Source organism: Sorex araneus, chromosome 2 (assembly GCF_027595985.1).
Source record: "Sorex araneus isolate mSorAra2 chromosome 2, mSorAra2.pri, whole genome shotgun sequence".
In the NCBI taxonomy this organism is placed as follows: domain Eukaryota; kingdom Metazoa; phylum Chordata; class Mammalia; order Eulipotyphla; family Soricidae; genus Sorex; species Sorex araneus.
Window position 1 is genome coordinate 55,875,551 of NC_073303.1, and position 22,663 is coordinate 55,898,213.

At 49.6% G+C, this 22,663-nt stretch overlaps 1 protein-coding gene across 1 annotated transcript in view; it reads left to right on the top strand.

Moving 5' to 3' along the window:
- TGS1 (trimethylguanosine synthase 1) overlaps nt 1-8,568 on the top strand; it is a 43,611-nt gene extending 35,043 nt beyond the window's left edge. Inside the window, exon 13 of the mRNA XM_004602528.2 lies at nt 6,812-8,568. Coding sequence (XP_004602585.2) covers nt 6,812-6,961 — 150 coding nt within the window. The 3' untranslated portion in view covers nt 6,962-8,568. The remainder of the gene's footprint in view (nt 1-6,811) is intronic.
- The last annotated feature ends 14,095 nt before the right edge of the window (nt 8,569-22,663 follow it).

Here is a 22,663-nt window from a genome sequence, read left to right on the forward strand (position 1 = left end):
AAAACTTCTCAGTTTGCTGTATTTCTGTTTGTTTATTTTGGTTTTTGTTATCTTTGCCAGTGGAGTTAAATCATCGAAGACACATCTGGGGCCCATATCCTGGAGAATTCTGCCTATGTTTTGTGTAATGTATTTTATGGGTTCTGGTCTAATCTCAAGGTCTTTAATCTACTTTGAATTAACTTTTGTGGATGATGTCAAGATATAGATCTAGTTTTATTTCTTTGCGTGCGTCTGTCCAGTTTTCCCAGCAGCGTTTGTTGAAATTCTGCGCCCGGCGCTTTGTCAGAGATCAGCTGTCTGTAAATCTGACGGTTCAGCTCTGAGCTCTCCATTCTGCCTCACTGATCCAGCTCCGTTCCTGGAGGACACACTTCACAGCTTTTCTCTTCTCTTGTATCAAGGTGTTGCAGGGCTGGAATCGTTGTTTTGTAATTGCCGAGCAGCGCTCCACCCTTTGTCTCCTCCCCTGGCCCATCACTGCACATTTTTGAAGGTCTTTGCACTCGGGATATTGGTCTGAAATTTTCTTTTTCACTGTGTCACTGTCGGGCTGAAGCAATAGCACAGCAGTAGGGCGTTCGCCTTTCACACAGCCAATCTGAGTTCGATTCCTCCGCCCCTCTCGGAGAGCCCAGCAAGCTACCGAGTATCGAGCTCTCACGGCAGAGCCTGGCAAGCTACCTGTGGTATATTGCATATGCCAAAAACAGTAACGATAAGTCTCATAATGAGAGCCGTTACTAGTGCCAGCTTGAACAAATAGATGAGCAACGGGGTGACAGTGACTGTGTCACTATCAGCTTCTGATGTCAAGGTGCTGATCTCATAGAAACTGATTGGGAAAATTCTAGTTCCTTCTATTTTCTGGAATATTCTCGGAAAATTTTCTAGTGTTGTCATATTCTCAGCAAGTTTTGACTGTTGAGTTGGGACCATTGAAGAGCTTGAGAAGGATGGAAGAAAGATCCTTCTTGAAAGTTCTGGAATACTCATTGGTGAACCTCCATCTTTTCTCCCCCCTTCGCCCCCATCCCCACACACTAGTCTTTTAGGGGGTAGAGGTTATTTATAACTCAGCTTCTCTCCTTTCTCCTGTCAAGAAGTTATAGGGCTCTAGAATTTTATCTACCTGCCTCTTAGGTTATTTCTAAGATGTCTGTTGTTATTTTTCCCCTTTCATTTCTGAGCTGATTCATCAGATGTTTTCTCCTTTTTCCTTTGTGAGTGTTACCCCGGAGGTGTCAATATTAATCATTTCACTCTTTTAAAAACCCAGCTCTTGGGGTCAGAAGCTCGTACAACTGTCTTTTTTTTTTTTTTTTTTTTTTTTGGTTTTTGGGTCACACCCGATGATGCTCAGGGCTGACTCCTGGCTCTACACTCAGGCAGTGCTCAGGGGACCTTATGGGATGCTGGGAATCGAACCCGGGTCGGCCGCGTGCAAGGCAAACACCCTCCCCGCTGTACTATTGCTCCAGCCCCACTCGTACACCTGTCTTGCATGCAGTAGACTCTCATTTGGTCCCCAGCACCCCATAGGGTACCCCAACCACCTCTGCGTGTGACCCAAAAACTAAGCCACACAAAATGTCGCTCTTGTTTCACTGATTTTTTTTCCATATTGTTAATTTCTACTTGATTTATTATTATTATTATTTCCCTCCTTCTTTGGGCTTCGTTTGTTGTTTTATCCTAGATTCCTCTGTTGTGAGATTAGGTTGTCTGTTTGCCCTGTTCTCATTTCCTGTTGAGTACCTGTGTGCCCTGACTCCTCTTGGTCCAGCCCGGCTATCCCATCAGTTCTGGTATGTTGTGACTTCATTCTCACTTTATCTGGGAATCTTGCATTTCTTCTTCGACTTCCCTTTGACCCCGGGGTTGCTCAGTAGTTCCTGTTCCGCTTCCAGGCGCGTGAGTGTTCCCCCAGCTTTTCGCCTGTGGTTTGTCCCTCTCTCGAGCGTGTCATGCTGAGAGTGTACTTGAGGTGCTCCCGTTCCCTTGGTTTCGTGAGACTCTTTAGTCCCACTGCATGTGGTCCTTCCCTGCTCTGGTCCTTTGCCAGGTAGACGGGAGTGAGTGTCAAGTGTCCATCAGTAGATCATTTGACCGCTGCATAATGTCCATCTTTTATTCATTATCTTTAATTGTTTGGGGGGGGCCTCTCTGTTGGGGGTGCTTTGTTTGTTTGTTTCTGCAGCAGAGGGTGTGCACCTGTTGCTCTCGGCTCGTGCCAGGGATGGAACTGGGTTGGCTGTGCAGGCACGCGCCTTGTTCGCTGCACTGTCTCTCTGTTCTTCGTTACTTTCTGTATAAAAATAAAAAGAAAAGGCGCGGGCGAGGGAAGGGACGCCTCACCACACCGAGCCAGGCACAGGGCCTAGGGCAGCGGCGCTGTTTCTCCGGCCTCCGGCCGCTTCCCCCACCCCAGGGAGGTTGATGGCGATAATGTGGCAGGCGAAGGAAGGAACAGAGCCAAGATAGTTGGTCTCACTTGCAGTTTATTCCAGTCTTCCCTCTATACACTCTCCGTCCTCTATACACTTTCCTCGCGCCCCTCACCTTCTCTCCGAACCCCTTTTATTGATCATGGCACTTCCAAAGGGCGCAATACATTGACTTCACCAAAGGCACCAAAAGATCTTACAGGAAGAACATTGAGGCAACATAATTTTCTTGTATTGGCAGGCCGTTAATCTAGGCCCCCCCCCCACCCCAAAGAAGATACAAAACCAAAACCGAAGCCTTCCTTGGGCTGAAAGCACTCGGATTTACATCCCAAAGATTGGGCTGGGCTGCAGCAAGAAATCCACATGTCAATTACAAACTAGACAGCACCTGAAATTTACATCCCAAAGACTAGGCTGGGCCAGAGCCTGGAATCTACAATGTCAAGTCAAGCCTGGCTAGCACCTAAGTACTTCGGGTCAAAGATCAGCTAGGTTTCTGTGACAAAACTCCAGAAGGCAGCTGGAAAAGGGGAAATATTCCAACACTTTCTTTTAGACTCTAGTTTGTCTGACGTAGGTTTTCTAGCCTCGAGTTTGCTTAGTGACTGTCTCCTAGCCTTTCCTTTGCGCTCGCGATGACCATGGCAGTTCAGGCAGCAGCAGGCTGGGTCAGTTCCCACCTCACTCCATCCCGTCATATAGACTTTGAATTGTTGGGTTCAGACCACTGCGGTTCAGCAGACCTTTGCGTGTGCCTTCGGAATGTTGCTGAAGTTCGTCTCTCTGAGGGGGACGTTCATGCCTCCGGCAGCATCTCAGCACTGGATTGGCGGTGTGCTTCTTTGGCTGTTGCTCTGTCTGTGATGTTCGTGCTGCGTGCTGCATCTTGGAGTTTTAATGAGGACACAGCTGGATGAAATACTGTTGTTCAGAGGCTTCCCCCTCGGGGGAGGGTTTCGTTGGAGAAGGTGTGCTGAGACTCGTACGGAGGCTCCGTAGTAAGTAGATGTTTTGGGTTTGCCAGCTGCGTTCTGTTTCTGACCCTTGCCATTTTAATTGCACCGTGTCGTCTTGGTTTTTGCTTGGGTCTGTTCTAATCAGATCTCTGCGTTTCCTGCCTCTGGGAGACCAAAGGGCTTCAACTGAGGAAGTTTTCGGCTGTAGTTTTCTGCATTAACACTTCTTCCCCTGTCTCTGTCTCCTTCTAGGCCCCTATTTCTAGCGTTGTCTTATTTTTCTTTATTCTTGTTTTTCTTTTGTTCTTGGCTGCTAGAACACTGGTTTGTTCCTCTGCTGCTTTCATTCTGCTTTTTCCTCTATTATGTAATTTCAGTTCTATGCACTTCTGTTCATTGATTTCTTTTTCATTTAATTTAATTGGTGACTTATTTTTACTTTCTATTTCATTTATTTTGATTTCTAATAGGGGTTTTCTCATGGTTTTATTTCCTTGTTGGAGCTTTCCTCTATTGTTTTCTTTCCCCCTTTTTTTGCAGGGAGAGGGGGACACACACCCTATGGTTCTCGGGGTCTACTGCACTCAGGGATTACTTCTGGCAGGACTCAGGGGACCCTGTGGGGTGCTGGAGCTCGACCCATGTTGGCCGTCTGTCAAAGGCCTTACACCCTGTGCTGCCTCAGCGTCCTCCTTGTGTCCAGTCCTTCAGCTGCCCCCGGGTTGGGGGTGCTCGGGAGAGAGACAGAGGGGTTCCTCAGTGCAGGCAGCATTTGGGGGATCCGATGTATAGGAATCAGGTTGGGCTGGCAGTGCTCAGGGGACCCTCGGGGTGCAGGGGAGAGACCCCAGGTCAGCTGCAGGCAGGCGGGCAAGCCTCCCGTACACTGTCTCCACTGCAGTACTTTTTTTTTTTTTAACCCCAGGAGTCGGGGGGTTGAAACTGTATGTGTCAGCCTTCTCGTCACGTGCTTACTTTCCATAGAAACCAGCAGAAGGAAGGGGGGCTGCTAGGTGCTCCCCCAAACGTCTCCCCTCGAAGATAAAACACAGCAGGAGACACCTTAATCACTCTCCCAACCTCTGGGAGATTCTAAGAATTTGGGCAGCTGTGGGCCACTCACTGGATGAAAACCAAATATGGGTCCTAGAGATATATGTGCACTTCCTGTGCTTGGGCTTGGTGTGGGGCCACCAGCAGCTTCATTTAAAACAGGGACCTCTTGAGACCAGATGCTCTCTGGAGGGCTAGAGCGATAGCACAGCGGTGAGGGTGTTTGCCTTGCACGCGGCCGACCCAGGTTTGATTCCCAGCATCCCATATGGTCACCCAAACACCGCCAGGAGTGATTCCTGAGTGCAGAGCCAGGAGTAACCCCTGAGCATCGCCGGGTGTGACCCAAAAAGAAAAAAAACAAGGGGGCTGGAGCGATAGCACAGCGGGTAGGGCGTTTGCCTTGCACGCGGCCGACCCAGGTTCGATTCCCAGCACCCCATATGGTCCCCTGAGCATCACAAGGGGTAATTCCTGAGTGCAGAGCCAGGAGTAATCCCTGTGCATTGCCAGGTGTGACCCAAAAAAGCAAAAAAAAAAGAAAGAAAAAAAACAAAACAGGGACCACTTCATTTAAAACAGTGGCGCAGATAGACCAAAGCCCGAGGCAGGAGAACTAACTCAGTGGGCGTTGGGTGCGTTGAGCCCCGGCTCCTGTAGGGGGTAGCCCCAGACTCAGAATGCCCCTGTTGCCGACAGCCCCACCCCGACTGGCCTGGCGGGACACTGACTTCCCAGCGTGACTCCGAGCCCCCCCCCCCTCACTAGCACACGGTGGCACTGACCTCAGCTGCCGCTTCTACGGCTCTGGGTTCGTCCTTATCGCTTCCTTTTGGAAGAAGGGGGGGGCGGCGCGGGGCGGCTTTGAGGATGTTGCCATGGTTACGGGGGGGGCGCTGCTTTTTTTTTCCTTTCCAGAGTGAACCTTGACGTGACCTCTGTACTTCCCTATTTCTGTGACTGTGACTTTTTTCCTAAGAGGAAGTTGAGTTACTGTAAAATGTCTCTCCCCAGTGAAGCACTGTGAACTTGAACCCCCGCCGGGCCGGCCCAGAGGCTCTGACCTTTAACCCGGCCAGGCCAACAGCCCCTCTGCAGAACACACAAGCAGGGTCCTGCCTGCGCAGAGAGGAGCCTCTGGCGGCCACTGTCACTGCTCCCTGTCCCCGCTGCCTGGCCGTCCCGCCCTGCCCTGCCCGAGGCCTCCTCACTGCTGTCTTCGGGGCTGACCCCTGGGAAGTGACCGGGCGTTGGGGCAGCTCCCGAGCAGGCCTGAGAAGTTGGGTGGGGGATTGTGGAGTCCCAGCAGAGCTTCTCCGGGGAGCTCACGCGCCTTTGGGGGCTCCCGCTGCAGCCGCTACTGCGCCTTTGGGGGCTCCCTGCTCACGAGGCAGCGTTGGGGCTGTCGGAAAGGCCGGGAGGACCCGACTATGAAAGCATGAGCTCGCTCGTCCACTCCGGGCTCTCTGGCTTGTCTCTTCTTGGCTTTGGTTTTTCCCTCTCCCCCTTCATATCTTTTAAGGACATCCGAGAAAAACTCTGTAGATGGTCCAAGTCGAAGACCAGAAAAACACCCATCGGGTCCGGGGGGAGAGAGAGAGAGAGAGAGAGAGAGAGAGAGAGAGAGAGAGAGAGAGAGAGACTTTAGAGACGTTAGAGAGAGAGATGTTTCAGCCTAAGTTTTTAGAAAAGGGAGTTCATCTTTCTAGCTTAATGAATAAACCTGCTTTATTGGGGGGGAAAGGGGGGGGTTGCCAATGGTCAGGGCTTACTCCTAGCTCTGTGCTCAGGAATTCATCCTGGCGGCACACCGAAGACCGTACAGGATGCCAGGGATCAAACCCAAGGCATTCGGTTGCAGAACAAGCACAGTACCCACCGTCCTGTCTCTCCGGCCCCCCTGCTGACCGTTTCATATGACATTTTTGGGCCTGGAGGGATAGTGCAATGGGGAGGGCATTTGCCTCGCTCGGCGGACCCAGTGCAGGTCCAACCCAGCACCCCGTAGGATCCCCCGGATCCCTCCGGGAGTGACTCCTTAGCACCGCCAGTGTGGTCCCAAGACCAAAAGTAGCAACTAAATAGGCGGTCTCCTCTCTCACTCTGAGTCCTCTGCTGCCCTCCTGATGAGTCCGGGACCCAGCGCCGCGGGGTCCACCGTGTATCCGGTGGCTGAGGTGGCAAGTGTTCCCGCCACGCGAGTCAGCGGTTTCTCACCTGGAGAGTAGATGGGGATGCTGAGCGCCTGGTTCTTTGAGGGACGTAAGCGAAAGCCAGACTCTTCTGTGTCGTACGTATGAAGGAAATGGCTCATCATGAAGATCACGTGTGGTTTCTCTCTGTTCTTTGAAGGTGGCCTCCTTGGCTGGGCTTGGAGGGCAAGTGGAGATAGAGCAGAACTTCCTTAATAATAAGCTGAAGACCATCACTGCTTATTTCGGTGGCCTCATCCGGAGACCAGCCTCTGAAGCAGCCGGGACGCAGACCCGGGGCGTGGAGTAGAGTACTTGCACCCGAGGAGACACTGGGGATCGCTCTGGTCGCTGCCCTACACACTTGGTCCTAAGTCACCAGTGAAGAGACAGGGTTCCGACTGTCAGTGAAGTGCGAATGTCAGTGAAGTGCGTCTGCTGCTCGGGATTAACTGTCCGTAAGCCTAAATTCTGATGTGGAAGAGGCTCCGCCCTCCGCCCTCCGGTGCTTCGGGTCCTGTCTGCTATGTCAGCCTTGAGCGCGGGTGCTAAGTCCTTCTGCTTTCCTGATAGCGAGTCCAAGAACGCCAGGGCTGGGTCAGTCTGATTCTCCGCCATGCGGCCCCTACTGAAACAATGGTCCTTACTTAAGAAACATAAAACATACAAATTAGTGCTGGACTGGAGCTCGCCCGCTGCCTCCCTCTCCTTTGCACGACGGCCTCAGGTATGAGAAGTTACGGTTTCTGGGAAGGACTGGCGGGAAGGACTGCGGTGGACCCTAAAGTCCTGTCCTCCACCAGTCGAGCCTTCCAGCCCTTTTCTTTATTTCTAAGTGCATGTTTACAGGCATACATTTTCATTTCTTTGATTTTGTTTGTTTGTTTGGGGCCTGCAGTGCCCAGGGGTCACTCCTGGCCATCTCAGATGACCACATGGGGTGCCGGGGTTCAACCTGGGCCAGCCGTGTGCCAGGCGGCCTCCTACCCACCGTGCTATGGCTCCGGCACCTACATTTTCACTCGGGTCTCGGGAGCCCGTTTCCTGTCGGCGGCTGCATGCGTGCACGTGCCCCTTGCCCCTGAAAGGCCAGCCCCGGGCACATGCCCCTCGCCCCGCTTCCTTAGCAGGGAGCTGCTTTCAAGTATTTTTGTCCCCTTGTTTGGTTTTGTGCTCCTCAGCTGCTGTTTATTGGGACTGGCGCACGCGCCCCTCTCCTGATCTGGGCCTCGTCCGGCAGTTTAATTTTTGTCATCTTGTGAGGAGAAACTGAATCCTATTTTTGTACGTATTCCCCAATTATGAATGAAATTCGAGCACATGTGCAAGCGTTTTACTCCTTTTAAAATCGTTCTCTCTTTTAAAAAGTTACTCCTAATCGTGACTCTTTGGATTATCTTTTTCTTAATAATACGTACAGACATCCGTAAGTTAAAGACCCTTGGGGCCAGAGGAGTAGGACAGTGAGTAGGGCGCGTGCCTTGCCCACGGCCCACCCTGGTTCCATCCCCAGAACCCCATAATCTCCAAGAGGAGTGATTCCTGAGCACAGAGCCAGGAGTAAACCCTGAGCGTCCCCAGGTGTGCCCCAAAAACTCAAAACAAAAGAAACCTTCATGTTAGCAGGAAGTACAACTATATCCAATGTGTAATTCATCTTTAGAATTACTTTGTGATTTTTAGATTTTTTTCGGCCATATGTAAGTTTTAAATTTTTGTGTCATTAGACCTATCGGGTTTTTTTTTTCCCCTGTTGCTGGATTACATCCTTTCAAAAGGTCTGATCTCCATTTGTAGTTTGTGAATACATCTATCCTTTTATAAAGTTCATGTTTTTTAATTTTCAGTGTAAAAAGCAATATGTATATTTTGTAATCTAGGCATTTGTAATCTTTCTAATAAAATGTCAGCTAAAGATAAAAATGTATTGCTTAATCATTCATCTGCACAGGTTGTTCACACCTTTTCTCAAGCGGTACATAATAGGGACAGAAGGAGGGACATGAGTCTGCCACTGGGGACTGGGCCATTTATCCTTTAGTAGCATGAGCTATTAAATAGTGAATTTAGGGGCTGGAGCGCTAGCACAAAGGGTTTGATCCCCAGCACACGTATGGTCCCTGAGGCTGCCTGGAGTGATCTCTGAATGGAGAGCCAGGAGTAAGCCCTGAGCACAGCTGGGTGTGGCCCCAAAAACAAAATAAATAATTTTTTTTTCCTTTTGGGTCACACCCGGCAATGCACAGGGGTTACCTCCTGGCTTTGTACTCAGGAGTTACTCCTGGCGGTGCTCAGGAGACCATATGGGATGCTAGGAATCGAACCCGGGTCGGCCATGTGCAAGACAAACGCCCTACCCTCTGCTATTGCTCCAGCCCCGAAAATAAAGAAAGAATTTCATGTCAAATGACAAATTGCCAGTGGAGCCCCCAGGGAGTCCCAACAGAAGGGGGAGGGGGCTTCTGTAATATGGAGAAGCGGTTCTCTCCCTCGACTACAGGAAGGTGGAGCCCACCAGCCAAGGTTATGTTATTTAAATGAACTTATATTATCTGTCAGCGTGCTCCACTTTTATACTTCACGTAGCTTTATATGTGTGTGTAGATAGATACAAGCTTAGTGGAGGCCTTGGTCATAAACTACTTGTTGGCCCCACAGCATGTTACTTAGCCACTTGCAGTGAGGGGGGGAGAAGTAAAAGCACTGTAGCACTGTCATCCCGTTGTTCATCGATTTGCTCGAGCAGGCACCAGTCACATCTCCACTGGGAGAGTTGTTACTGTTTTTGGCATATGGATTACGCCACGGGTAACTTGCCAGGCTCTGCCGTGCAGGCGGAATTTTCTCAGTAGCTTGCCAGGCTCTCCGAGAGGTATGAAGGAACCGAACCCGGGTCGGCCGTGTGCAAAGCAAACACCCTCCCTGCTGTGCTATCACTCCAGTCCGGAGAAGTAAAAGCAAATCACTTAGCCTTTAGTTCATCTACTTATTTCCATGTTACATGCTCTTGCTAGCATACTGTTTATATTACAGTCACTTTGTCTTCCCGAATACCCAGAACCTTGCATAAGTGGAGTAGGAGGCTTAGGACTGGAATATTCCCGCCCACTAACTGCTTCCATGTAACTGATTTCTTCGGGCTTGGGGGCCACACCCAGCCGTCTCCGGCCTTCCCCCTGGTCTGTGCTCCAGGATCATTTCTGACAGGGCTCAGGGGACCTGATACGGTGCCAGGGATTGAACGAGGTCAGCTGTGCACATGGACTTAGCCCCTCTACTAACTAACTCTTTGGCCCATATAGAACTGATTTATAGACTCATTTATAAATTGTTACGTTCAGAAGAATTTTAGAAATGTTCTAGTCTTGTTTTCTGACCTCAGTTCAAATAAATTCTTACTGAGAACTCAGACATTGAAGCTATTTGTATAAAATAGAAGGAAGGAAGGACAAAAGCCCATGTTTTGGTCCAATTTTTTTTTTTACTGTCAAGTTCAGCTTGTATAAAATTTAAATGCCTAAGTACATACTTTAAAATTTTGAATCTAAATGAGCTCAAAGAATGAGCACACACACACACACCCCATTCCAGTCTCCCAGATTTCCTTATTCTTGGCAAAGTCAACCACAGCTGAGTAAGTTATTTTACATCATTTTCCTTTACAGTTAAAGTTCGTGGGCTGGGAGGTAGCTCAAGATTGGAGCACATGAAAGCGGGTAAATGACCGACATAACGGAAAGAGAGAGAAGAAAAGTGCCATAGAAGCAGGCTGGGATCGGGGAGGGAGGCGGGTGGCAAGACGATACCGGGGATATTGGTGCTGGGAAATGTGCACTGGTGGAGGGATGGGTGTTGGAACATTGTATGACTGAAACAACCGTGAAAGCTTTTTAACTATCTCACAGTGATTCAATGGAAAAGGAAAGAAAAAAGGGAGGGAGGGAGGGAGGGAGGGAGGGAGGGAGGGAGGGAGGAAGGAAGGAAGGAAGGAAGGAAGGTTTTTAAAAAACTAGCCAGGGGCCGGAGCGATAGCACAGCGGGTAGGGCGTTTGCCTTGCACACGGCCGACCCAGGTTCGATCCCCGGCATCTCATATGGTCCCCCAAGCACCGCCAGGAGTAATTCCTGAGTGCAAAGCCAGGACTAACCCCTGAGCATCGCTGGGTGTGACCCAAAAAGCAAAAAAAAAAAAAAAAAAAAACTATATAGCCAGAGGAAATATAAATAAAAATAAATAAAACAGCCTACCAAAAGGGAGAAAGTATTTGACTCTATAAATCTGGTGACATTAATACCTAAGGTCTATATAAAAAAAATTAATAAAAACAACAAAAACAGGAGCTGGAGAGATAGCACAGCGGGGAGGGCGTTTCCCTTGTACACAGCCGACCCAGTTCAATTCCCAGCATCCCATATGGTCTCCCAAGCTCTGAGTGCAGAGCCAGGAGTTACCCCTGTGTATTGCTGGGTGTGACCCAAAAAGCAAAAATAATAATAATAGTAATAGTAATAATAATAATAATAATAATAAAAAAGTCCAACAAGTCTCACAATGGAGACGTTACTGGTGCCCACTCGAGCAAATGGATGAACAACGGGACAACAGTGCAGTGCAGTAATTAAAAAGTCGAAGCATTTCCCTAAAAAGAACATACTGTTAGTCCATAGGCATAAGAAAAAATTCTCATCATCACTGATAATCAGGGAAATGCAAGTAAATGCAATCCAGTTAAAAAGCCCTTAGTAATCAAATCTTTTATCACCCAAAAAGGTTAAGTTGGGACTAGAGAGAGTACAGGGATTAAAGCACTTGCCTTAATTATACCACTTGCATGAGCCAACTTGGGTCTGATGCTGCATCACATCTGGTTCCCTGAGCACCAACCATCAGGAGTGACTCCTGAGCACAGAGTCAGGAGTCAGCCCCGGGCCTACTGGGTGTGGCCCCAAAACTAAATAAATAGTTAAGTCATCTTTTTCCTTTACACATTCCTTGAAAGGTGACAATATTCTTGCAAATTACACCATTTGTTAAAACAACACATAGCAAGTGTCTGTAGTCATCCAGTGTTTTAGCTCAGAGAAAAACGAGATCAGTCCACAATAAAGTCATCAATTTCAAAATCAGCAACAGTGTATACAACTCTTGAATCTGTCTCTGCCCAGAAGTGTTGGGACACTTCCTCCTTTTACAGTCTTGTTCATTGATTTTTCTTCTGTCAGTGAGAAAGATAATAGCGACCCAGCATTACAAAACACTACTTCTGTCACAAATACCTTCTGGCCAGGAAATGTGGCACGAATAGCTCACCATATCTGAAGAGTTAACATCCAACAGAGCTCTTCAACATAAATTTACTCTCCCTGTTCAAATGATGGGGAAAATAATTTTTTTTAAAAAAATTTTTTTTTTAATGAGTTTTCCACATCACCCTGGAGCATATATTAAAGTAGAGCTATAGGGCTGGAGAGAGTCCAGGTTAAGGCGTTTGCCTAGCATACTACTGACACTGACCCAATACCCGACACCACGTGGACCCTGAGCACAAAGCCAAAAGCAGCTGTTAAGGAGCACCATTTGGACCCAGAAAAACACTGTAGCACAGTCACTGTCCTCCCGTTGTTCATCGATTTGCTCAAGCAGGCACCAGTAATGTCTCCGTTTGGGAGACTTATTACTGTTTTTAGTATATTGAATACGCCACGGGGAGCTTGCCCGGCTCTGCCGTGCGGGCGGGATAGTCTCGGTAGCTTGCCGGGCTCTCAGAGAGGGACTGTATGTGGGGCTGGAGCAATAGCACAGCGGGTGGGGCATTTGCCTTGCACGCGGCTGACCTGGGTTTGATTCGCAGCATCCCATATGGTCCCCTGAGCACCGCCAGGGGTAATTCCTGAGTGCAGAGGCAGGAGTGACCCCTGTGTATCACCAGATGTGACCCCCCCCCCCAAAAAAAAAAGAAAAAAAAAAAGACGGACTGTATGCAAAGTATAAGCTTAGTCCATTGGGCTGTCTTTCTGGCCCCCACTCCCCAGCCGGAAAAGCAGAGACCAGAGCAGGGAGGTAGGCTAAAAGAAAACAAGGCAAAGAAAACCTCATAAGGTGACAGCTATAAAACCACTTGCTGGGGCTGGAGCGATAGCACAGTGGGTAGGGCATTTGCCTTGCACTCGACCAACTGGGTTTGATTCCCAGCATCCCATATGGTCCCCCGAGCACCGCCAGGAGTAATTCCTGAGTGCAGAGCCAGGAATAACCCCTGTGCATCGCTGGGTGTGACCCAAAATACAAAACAAAACAAGAATAAACCACTTTCTACATTTGCTCTGTCAGCTTTCAAATTGTTCGCATATGAAGGGAGAATTTGAAAGGCCACTACTAGTATTTACTACTTTTCAAATGATTATGAAGTTTAAATTTTTTAAATTATGTTTTAAACTTCTTTTTGGAGTATTTATTTTGATGCTTCGCCTGGTGGTTCTCAGGCTTACTGCTGACTCTGCTCGGGGATATTTCCTGGCACGGCTCAGGGGACCATATGCAATGCCGGGGAATGAACCCCATCTGGCTGTGTGCAAGGCAAGTTTCTTCAGCAATATCCCACAACTTATGCTCCCCCAACCCCTTTCCAGACTGACCCATGAGTACAGAGCTAGGGGTAATCCCTGAGTGCCTGCGTGTAAAAAATAATAATTATTATTACCATGCCAATAATAATTGGGAGTCATAAGGACCACAGTGTTGGGAAGAGGGTCGCAGTATGAGGGATTAAACTCAAGGCTTTGCACATAGGAAGTCCTAGTCAGAGCAATTAGGCAAGAAGGGGAAGCAAAAGGGATCCAAGTCAGAAAGAAAAAGAAGTGAAACTATCTAAATTTGTAGCTAGAATAGCATTACATATAGAAAACCCCGAAGACGCCACCAAAAACAAAAAACAAAAACAACCACCAACAACCTATTCAGACTAATAAATGCATTCAGTAAAGTTGCAGTAATTCCTGTGTGCAGAGCCAGGAGTTACCCCTGAGCATCCCTGGGCATGACTCCCCCAAAGGGATGAACGTAAGTCCTGAAATCACAAAACTGCTAGAAGAAAATGTAGGGGGTAAGCTTCTTGGCAATTTTCGTTTGTTTTAAGTTGACATCAAATGCCAAAATTATTAAGTGAAACCACAGCAAACTAAAGTGCTTTTATACAGCAGAAAAAATACCTCCAAAATTAGAAGGCAACCTGTGGAATGGAATAGCTTATTTTCAAATCATGTATCAGGTTGGGGATATATATATATGTATATATATGTATATATATACATATATGTATATGTATCAGTTTTATTAAACATAAAGACAAGTCAGAAACATCTTCTTGGACTTAAAGAACAAAATGGTGGTCACCAGAGGGGAAAGATAACGCAGAAGAGAGGGACTGAAGTAAAGGGATTGACTGTGTGACACAGGATGAGGATGGAAGTGGATCGGCCAGAACGATGCGGGGGTAGGGCGTTTGCCTTGCACACAGCCGACCCGGGTTCTGTCGCTGGCATCCCATATGGTTCCTTGAGCACCGCCAGGACTAATTCCTGAGTTCAGAGCCTGGAGTAACCCCTGTGCATTACAAAAAGGGGGGGGGCGGGCTGGAGTGACAGCACAGCGGGTAGGGCGTTTGCCTTGCACTCGGCCGACCCGGGTTTGATTCCCAGTAAACCATATGGTCCCCTGAGCACTGCCAGGGGTGATCCCTGAGCATCACCGGGTGTGACCCAAAAAGCAAAAAAAAAAAAAGGATGGAAGTGCTCATTTAATCACAGAAGTCATGTGGTGCGTTATACACACACAGAGGTTGGTTCATCATGTTGTACGACTATGTAGTGTTAAAAAAAAAAAAAACATGTTAGGACTCACAAATGAATCTCAGAAGAAAGCAGCACACTGCAGAGATGTCTCCCCGCCCCGCACCAGGCTCACTTCACCAGGGTACCTCGGTGGGCGGCTCTCCACCTGCCCCAAGTGAACCCGGCACCGCAACCCTCCAGAACCCAATCGCCGCCACACTCCCGGCCGAGCTGCACGGGCTCGCCCCGAGCACCCACGCGTGAGAACGAATCCCCTGGAAACCCAGGTATGTGGGACCTGTAGAAACTTTTTTAAAGGGAAAAGGAAAAGAGAAAGCATTTTCCCTACGCCAATATCTAAATAGCCAAGAGGTACAGAACAGAGCTGGAGAGACAGAGCAGAGGTAGGACGTCTGTTTTGTGAGCCCCAGCCGGGTCCAGTCCCTGGCCCCACGGGTGGTTTCCTGAGTTCCAACAGGAGTAGCCCCTGAGAGCAGAATCAGGAGTAAGCCCTGAACACTGGGTGTGACCCAAAAACAAAACAAAACAAAGTCAATTAAGTAAAGAAGGTCCGAGGTTCCCAATGCCAGCCGTCATCATGGACATGCACATGAAAACCACATGGAAAAACCTCTCACACCTTATGGAATGACTCCTACGCAAAGCCAGAACCCGGGGCTGGAGCAATCACAGGTAGGCACCTCCCTTGCAAGCCGCCAAGCTAGGCTCTGCCCCAGTACAGGTGGTCCCCTGAGGACTGGCATGAGTCATGCCTGAGCACAGCTAGGAGTAAGCCCTGGGCACCTTCGGGAATAGCCCCCCAAAACAACACAAAATAGGGCTGGAGCGATAGCACAGCAGGTCGGGTGCCTGCCCTGTATGTGGCTGACCTGGGTTCAATCCCCAGCATCCCTTACGGTCCCCTAAGTACTGCTGGAAGTAATTTCTGAGTGCAGAGCCAGGAGTAACTCCTGAATACCGCTGGGTGTGAACCCAAAACTTAAATATATGTAAATTAAAGATATACAAATTAAAGATGGGACAGTCCTATTCTCGCCTTCCCACCTCTGAGTATTTAGGCAAAAAAAAAAAAAAAAGATAAAAATCCAAATTCCCCAAATACATTCACAGACCCAGACTCATTGCAATATTTTTTATACCAGCCACAACATGGAAACAAGCCGTGTCTGTCAATAGATAAAGAAAACGTGGTGGGGCTGGAGCGATAGCACCGCGGGGAGGGTGTTTGCCTTGCACGCGGCCAACCCGGGTTCGATTCCCAGCATCCCGTATGGTCCCCCGAGCACCGCCAGGAGTAATTCCTGAGTGCAGAGCCAGGAGTAACCCCTGAGCATGACCGGGTGTGACCTGACAAGAAAAAGGGAAAAAGAAAGCGTGTGCTGTGTGTGACTCGTCGTTCACAGAAGGACAGTCCTGCCGTTTCCCGCTTCAGGGCCGTCGGGCAGAGTCTGGCGGAGCTCCCCTGGTCTCTCCAGCAGTGGCCTCTGAGAAGGAAGACTCAGGCACAAAGGGCAGATGAGGGTCTGCTGGAGGGGGGGTGGGCAGACTCAAGGGCTGACGGTGGTGGCAGTGAATGCGCTGCTGCGCCTCAGTTTCCCCACCGGAAGCGCCTGCTGGGCTGCAAAGGCCGCATTGGCTATGCTTTCTGCCTCGGGGTCTGCGGTGCTTTGCAGCAGGTGTTTCTCATTCAAAACAAGTTGTGGTCGCTGAGCACCGAGGCAGCGGCCCGCGGGCACCACCAGCGGCCTCACGGCCGGGAGCAGAGTCACCCTGCCTTCTCGGCTGCTCTCCCTGGCCCCAACGAAGCTTCGGCTCTTTTCTTTTTCTTTTTTTTTTTGCTTTTTGGGGTCACACCCAGTGATGCTCAGGGGCTCCTACTGGCTCTGCACTCAGGTGCTTGGGGGACTGTACGGGATGCCAGGGACTGAACCTGGGTCAGCCACATGCAAGGCCGACGCCCGCACCCCCCTGCTGTACTACCTCCCTCTCTGACCTAGGTTCAGCTCTTCCAAGCAGAAGCACAGCCAGGAGTGTTTGCAGGTTCTCCTCTTCTAGGCCAGAGGCCAGCAGATGGGAGCCAGGCGTCCACCCCGGCCCCTGTCAGCTCAGCGCGGGGAGTTCAGCAGGTGATTTATAAATCACTCTCGACAATAGAAGTTTTAATTTCATAAAAGTGAAACAACACTCAAGCGTTCACTTCTATAGATAAAGTTTTATTGGAACACACTTCCTTCATTTACATACCGCCTCTAGTTGCTTTCGCTGACAGAAGTTGTTTCACTATTATTTGCAAGTCTTCAAGTTGCAGATGGAATGAACCTTGATCAACAAACATAAATGGATAAACAAAGAAGACTCTGATTTTACAGGGGTGCTACGTATGTGAAAAGTTATTTTTACATTTCGTAGATATTTAGGAATCCACCCAAAGGGGAAAACCATAGCCAAAAGTACTGTATTTCATCTTTATTCTGTAAATCAAGTGCCAAAGAGGTACTTTGAATCCCATATTGGTCTCCAAAATACTTGGTCAAAATGGAAATGTAACTATTGCTTCAGAAGATGAAATACACTGGCATTGATATTGTAGAAAAAAATCAGAGGTTCAATTTTCAACAATTTTAATTTCATATTTTAGCAGGAGTTGTTGAAAGTTTTTCCTTAATTTTCTAGCTTACTTTGGTACCAGAAGAGGCTATACCATGGATTGGATAAACCCTACCTGGAACCTAAAGCCTTTTCTTTATGAGATCCCCCAAATCACAAAATTTCCTCAATTACTTCAAGATCCATGGATGGATTTTGATTGTGCTGCTTCTTCCTTCTTCCTTGTGACTCCCTACAAAGAAAATCAGCCAGGAAAAGGGGATGGAAGAGATAGAGAGGGAGAAGGATTTGAGAGAGAGAAAAAGAGAGAGAGAGAGAGAGAGAGAGAGAGAGAGAGGTTTCTAATAAAAACCTGAAAAAAGTCAGACGACAGGAGAGCAAATATGAGTAGATAAATAAAACAAGTAAAATAAAACTAATAACGTAAACGTTCGGTGCAGAGCTTCCTTGAATTGTCCTAAGCAGCCGAGGGCCAAAGCTCTTGTCCTGCCCGTAGTCAACCAGGGTTCGATCCCCAGCACCACACTGGGTCCCCAAACACCCCCCGGAGTGATCCCTGAGCCCAGAGCTACAATCCATTTCACTGACCAGTTTAAGGACCAGGACCTTTATTTATTTATTTTTTTAACATTTTTTTAGGGGTCTTGTTTTCGGGCCACACCTGGCAGTGCTCAGGGCTTCCTCCTGGCTCTGTGCTCAGCCGTCTCTCCTGTGAGGGCTCGGGGGGATCATATGGGGTGCTGGGAATCGAACCCGGGTTGGCCATGTGCAAGACCAGCACCCAGCCCGCTGTCCTCTGGCTCAGTCCTGCCTTCTTTGGCCATTCGAGGATCTCCCTGGGCCTTGGGGAGGCGGAAGAGAAGAGCAAAGCATTTGCCTTGCATGCTGCTGGTCCGGGTTCAATCCTTGGCACCCCATCTGGTCCCCTGAGCCCTTCCAGTTTTGATCCCTGAGCACAGAGCCTGGAGTAAGACCTGAGCACTGCTAGGAGGGGTCCCAGAGCAAAACAAAGAATAAAAGCCGAAGAGTGAGGTCCCAGGAGAGACTGCCAGCATCTCCGTCTTGGGCTGTTGGGCACAGGACGATTCATTTCTGTCCTTGAAAAGACACTTGGGAGAGAAGAGGCTAGGCATTCTGGTGAGCAACGCGGCTGGAGAAATGCTCCGGACCCGAAACCGGGCCAGCAACACCAGGGATCTGGATGGAGGAGGTACAGCCGGTACACCTTCTCCAGATGGAGCCCTGGTGACACTGAGCAGCAACTAACACGGCTCCGGGTTGCGGGACTGGAACACATCCGAACCGCGCGGCCGCATTAGCAGCCGCACGACCTTTTCTAAAAACTGAAAACATGCAATCTTTTAATGGAAAACCAATTATCAAATGCTTCCTTAGTAGGGCTGTCTTTCTTGGGGGGAAACTCCAACAACAATAGTGAGTTTTGTTTTGCAATATGGAACGTAATCAAGGTAAAGAGAAAATGAAGTGAAATTCATCAGTTATACAGTTGGGGGTGGGGGGCGGGGGCGGGGGGTATACTGGGGATTTTGGTGGTGGAATATGGGCACTGGTGAAGGGATGGGTGTTTGAATATTGTATAACTGAGACATAAACCTGAGAACTTTGTAACTTTCCACATGGTGATATAATAAAAATTAAAAAAAAAAAAAAAAGAAAAGACTCTTGGTCGGGGTGGGGGGGGTGTCTTATCACGGCTGCCCTCCCAGACGAGCACAGGAATTCATCCCGAACCGGGGGGAGAACTTTCCTACGGTTCCTTTAGCAGACACAAGAAATTTGGAGTTTTCCGACACATGTCTTTTTCCCAAGCAGTTGCAGGGGTTTTGAAGCTGGCCCAGCCCGAGCCCAGCTGACACGGCCCCCACCTCTCTCCTTGGGGAGCGTGGTCGGCTAAACAGAAGAAGGAAACATCACTTGGTCTTTAAAAAAAAAAAAAGGAGAAGTGAGAGAAGAGAAGAGAGGGGAAAGTTAGTTTGGGGGAAGACCCTGGGGCCAGCGTTTCTGAGTGAGTGACTCTCTGAGCTAGTAGTTAACCGGGGTTGGAACAGACTGCCTTCAGGCCTTACAAAGTCATCTGGGGGGCCGCATCTTCACTTTTTCTTTGGTTTGGGCTTGGGGCCGCACCCAGTGGAGCTGAGGGCTGACTCCTGGGTCTGCACTCAAGGATCACACCCTACCGGGCTCGGGGTGCCGAGAATCAAGCCCGGGTTGGCCACGTGCCAGGCAAAAGACTGCCGCCCCCTCCCCTACCTCCAGCCCAGCTTATTTACTCTTCCCGAGGGCTGAGGATGCTGCCCCTGGCGGCACTTGGCCGATGAGACAGCTGAGCTCAGAGCCCCCGTGTGACATGTGATGGGCAGTGACAACTGAGGGAGCCTCCGCCAAAGTGTGAACACGGAAGCGCCACAGGCCGAAGAGCCAGCCCAGCAAGCAGGGCGCTGGCCTGGCGCACAGCAGACAGCGCACAGTTCATCCTTGGCACCCCGGAGCCTCCCGGAGCGAGCTGGGGTCTCTGTCACATGGGGGCTCCAAACAAGCAAACAGAAAGAGAAGCCCTGGGCTGCAGCCGCCTGGGCAGCTGGGCCAGCTCCGGGAGGCCGGGGAGGAGGGCACGGCTGTGACCCCAGGCCCAGAGGCACTGCCGCCATGCTGCGTTTCTCAGGACGCTTCTGTCCTGGAACACTGGCGGTTTCCGGCCACGGCCGGGCTGGCAGCGAGCTGAGTTACTTCCCACTGCTCCGTCCCCTGCTTCTTCCCGGGCCACCCACAGCCGGCCACCGGCTGGCTGGGCACAGAGAAGCTCTCCCGGCTCCCCCGCCAAGGGCACCTTTCTCTCTTTCTTTCCTTCTCTTTCTTTCTTCCTCTCTTCCTTCCTTCCTCTCTTCCTTCCTTCCTTCCTCTCTTCCTTCCTTCCTCTCTTTCTTTCTTCCTGCCTTCCTCTTTTCCTTCCTTCCTTCCTTCCTTCCTTCCTTCCTTTCTTTTTTTCTGTCTTTCTTTCTTTATCTCTTTCTTTCATTATCTCTTTCTCCTTCCTTCTTTCTTTCTCCTTCATCCCTTCCTCTCTTTCTTTATCTCTTTCTTTCTTTATCTCTTTCTCCTTCCTTCCTTCCTTCCTTCCTTCCTTCTTTCTTTCTTTCTCCTTCATCCCTTCCTCTTTCTTTCTTTCTTTCTTTCTTTCTTTCTTTCCTTCTGTCTTTCTTTCTTTATCTCTTTCTTTCATTATCTTTCTCCTTCCTTCCTTCCTTCCTTCCTTCCTTCCTTCTTTCTTTCTTTCTCCTTCATCCCTTCCTCTCTTTCTTTATCTCTTTCTTTCTTTATCTCTTTCTCCTTCCTTCCTTCTTTCTTTCTTTCTCCTTCATCCCTTCCTCTCTTTCTTTATCTCTTTCTTTCTTTATCTCTTTCTCCTTCCTTCCTTCTTTCTTTCTTTCTCCTTCATCCCTTCCTCTCTTTCTTTATCTCTTTCTTTATCTCTTTCTCCTTTCTTCCTTCTTTCTTTCTCCTTCATCCCTTCCTCTCTTTCTTTCTTTCTTTCTTTCTTTCTTTCTTTCTTTCTTTCTTTCTTTATCTCTTTCTTTCATTATCTCTTTCTCCTTCCTTCCTTCCTTCTTTCTTTCTTTCTTTCTTTCTCCTTCATCCCTTCCTCTCTTTCTTTCTTCCTTCCTTCCTCTTTTTCTTCCTTCCTTCCTTCCTTTTCTTTCTTTCTTTCTCTCTTTCTTCCTTTCTTTCTTTCTTTCTGTCTTTTTTCTTTCTGTCTTTCTTTATCTTTCTTTCTTTATCTCTTTCTCCTTCCTTCCTTCTTTCTTTCTTTCTTTCTTTCTCCATCATCCCTTCCTTTTTTCTTTCTTCCTTTCTTTCTTTCTCTCTCTCTTTCTTTCTTTCTTTCTTCCTTCCTTCCTTCCTTTCTTCCTTTCTTATTATTTTATTTTTATGAAGGAGTACTGCTATTTATTCAGCCACTGATCAAGCTGATTGAATTGGACATGAACTCCACATTACTTTTTAAAATTTTTTTTAAACTTTTAAAACCTGGATATCCATGGGATAGACCATTACAAAGCTGTTCACAATTGGGTTTCGGTCATGCAACCATCCAGCACCCCTCCGTGCAGCAGTGCACATTTCCCACCACCAACGTCCCCCATTTTCCTCCCCCCAGCCCCGCCCCCACCCCCTGTCTGTGGGAGGCTCTTTCCCTCTGAGCACCTTCCTTTGAGGCCCTCTCCGCAGCCGGGAGCCTTCGCTGGCGCGAGGAAGGTGGGATTTGCTAGCGGAGGTTTCCCCTCTCCGGTGAGTTAGTTAAATATTTGAGCATTGGACGAATTCGACGTCTGCCATGAGCCAGGGCCAAAGCAGGGGAGAATCCGCCGGACACTGAGGGGCTACAGGGCCCCCACGCCCGGTCACCCGGTGTGCAGGCTCAGGCCAGCGCCGAGGGGCTCTGGCTGTGCTGAGGGTGACGTGGGCTTCCCTGCCCCTGCCCCGCTCTGTTCTGCTGGCTCTGGCTCCTGGCGGGAACGACGCCCCTCGTTTGACCTGAGACCCATCTCTTCATCAGAGAGGCCTTGAGCACCTGATGTTAAGGACCATGCTCCTTTCTCTTGTCTGGGTTTGCTTTGCGGGCACACCTAGCAGTGCTCAGGGCTGACTCCCGGCTCTGTGCTCAGGGCTAACTCCCGGCTCTGTGCTCAGGGCTGACTCCTGGCTTTGTGCTCAGGGCACACTCGTGGCTCTGTGCTCAGGGCTCACTCCCAGCTCTGTGCTCAGGCTCACTCCTGGCTCTGTGCTCAGGGCTGACTCCCAGCTCTGTGCTCAGGGCTCACTCCTGGCTCTGTGCTCAGGGTTCACTCCTGGCTCTGTGCTCAGGCTCACTCCTGGCTCTGTGCTCAGGGTTCACTCCCGGCTCTGTGCTCAGGGCTCACTCCTGGCTCTGTGCTCAGGGCTCACTCCCGGCTCTGTGCTCAGGGCTCACTCCCGGCTCTGTGCTCAGGGCTCACTCCCAGCTCTGTGCTCAGGGCTCACTCCCGGCTCTGTACTCAGGGCTCATTCCTGGCTCTGTGCTCAGGGCTCACTCCTGACTCTGTGCTCAGGCTCACTCCCGGATCTGTGCTCAGGGCTCACTCCCAGGTCTGTGCTCAGGGCTCACTCCCGGCTCTGTGCTCAGGCTCACTCCTGGCTCTGTGCTCAGGGCTCACTCCTGGCTCTGTGTTCAGGGATCACTCCTGGTTCTGTGCTCAGGGCTCACTCCCGGCTCTGTGCTCAGGGCTCACTCCCGGCTCTGTGCTCAGGACTCACTCCCGGCTCTGTGCTCAGGGCTCACCCCTGGCTCTGTGCTCAGGACTCACTCCTGACTCTGTGCTCAGGGCTGACTCCCGGCTCTGTGCTCAGGGCTCACTCCTGACTCTGTGCTCAGGGCTAACTCCCGGCTCTGTGCTCAGGGCTCACTCCCGACTGTGCTCAGGACTCACTCCCGACTCTGTGCTCAGGGCTTGCTCCCGGCTCTGTGCTCAGGGCTGACTCCCGGCTCTGTGCTCAG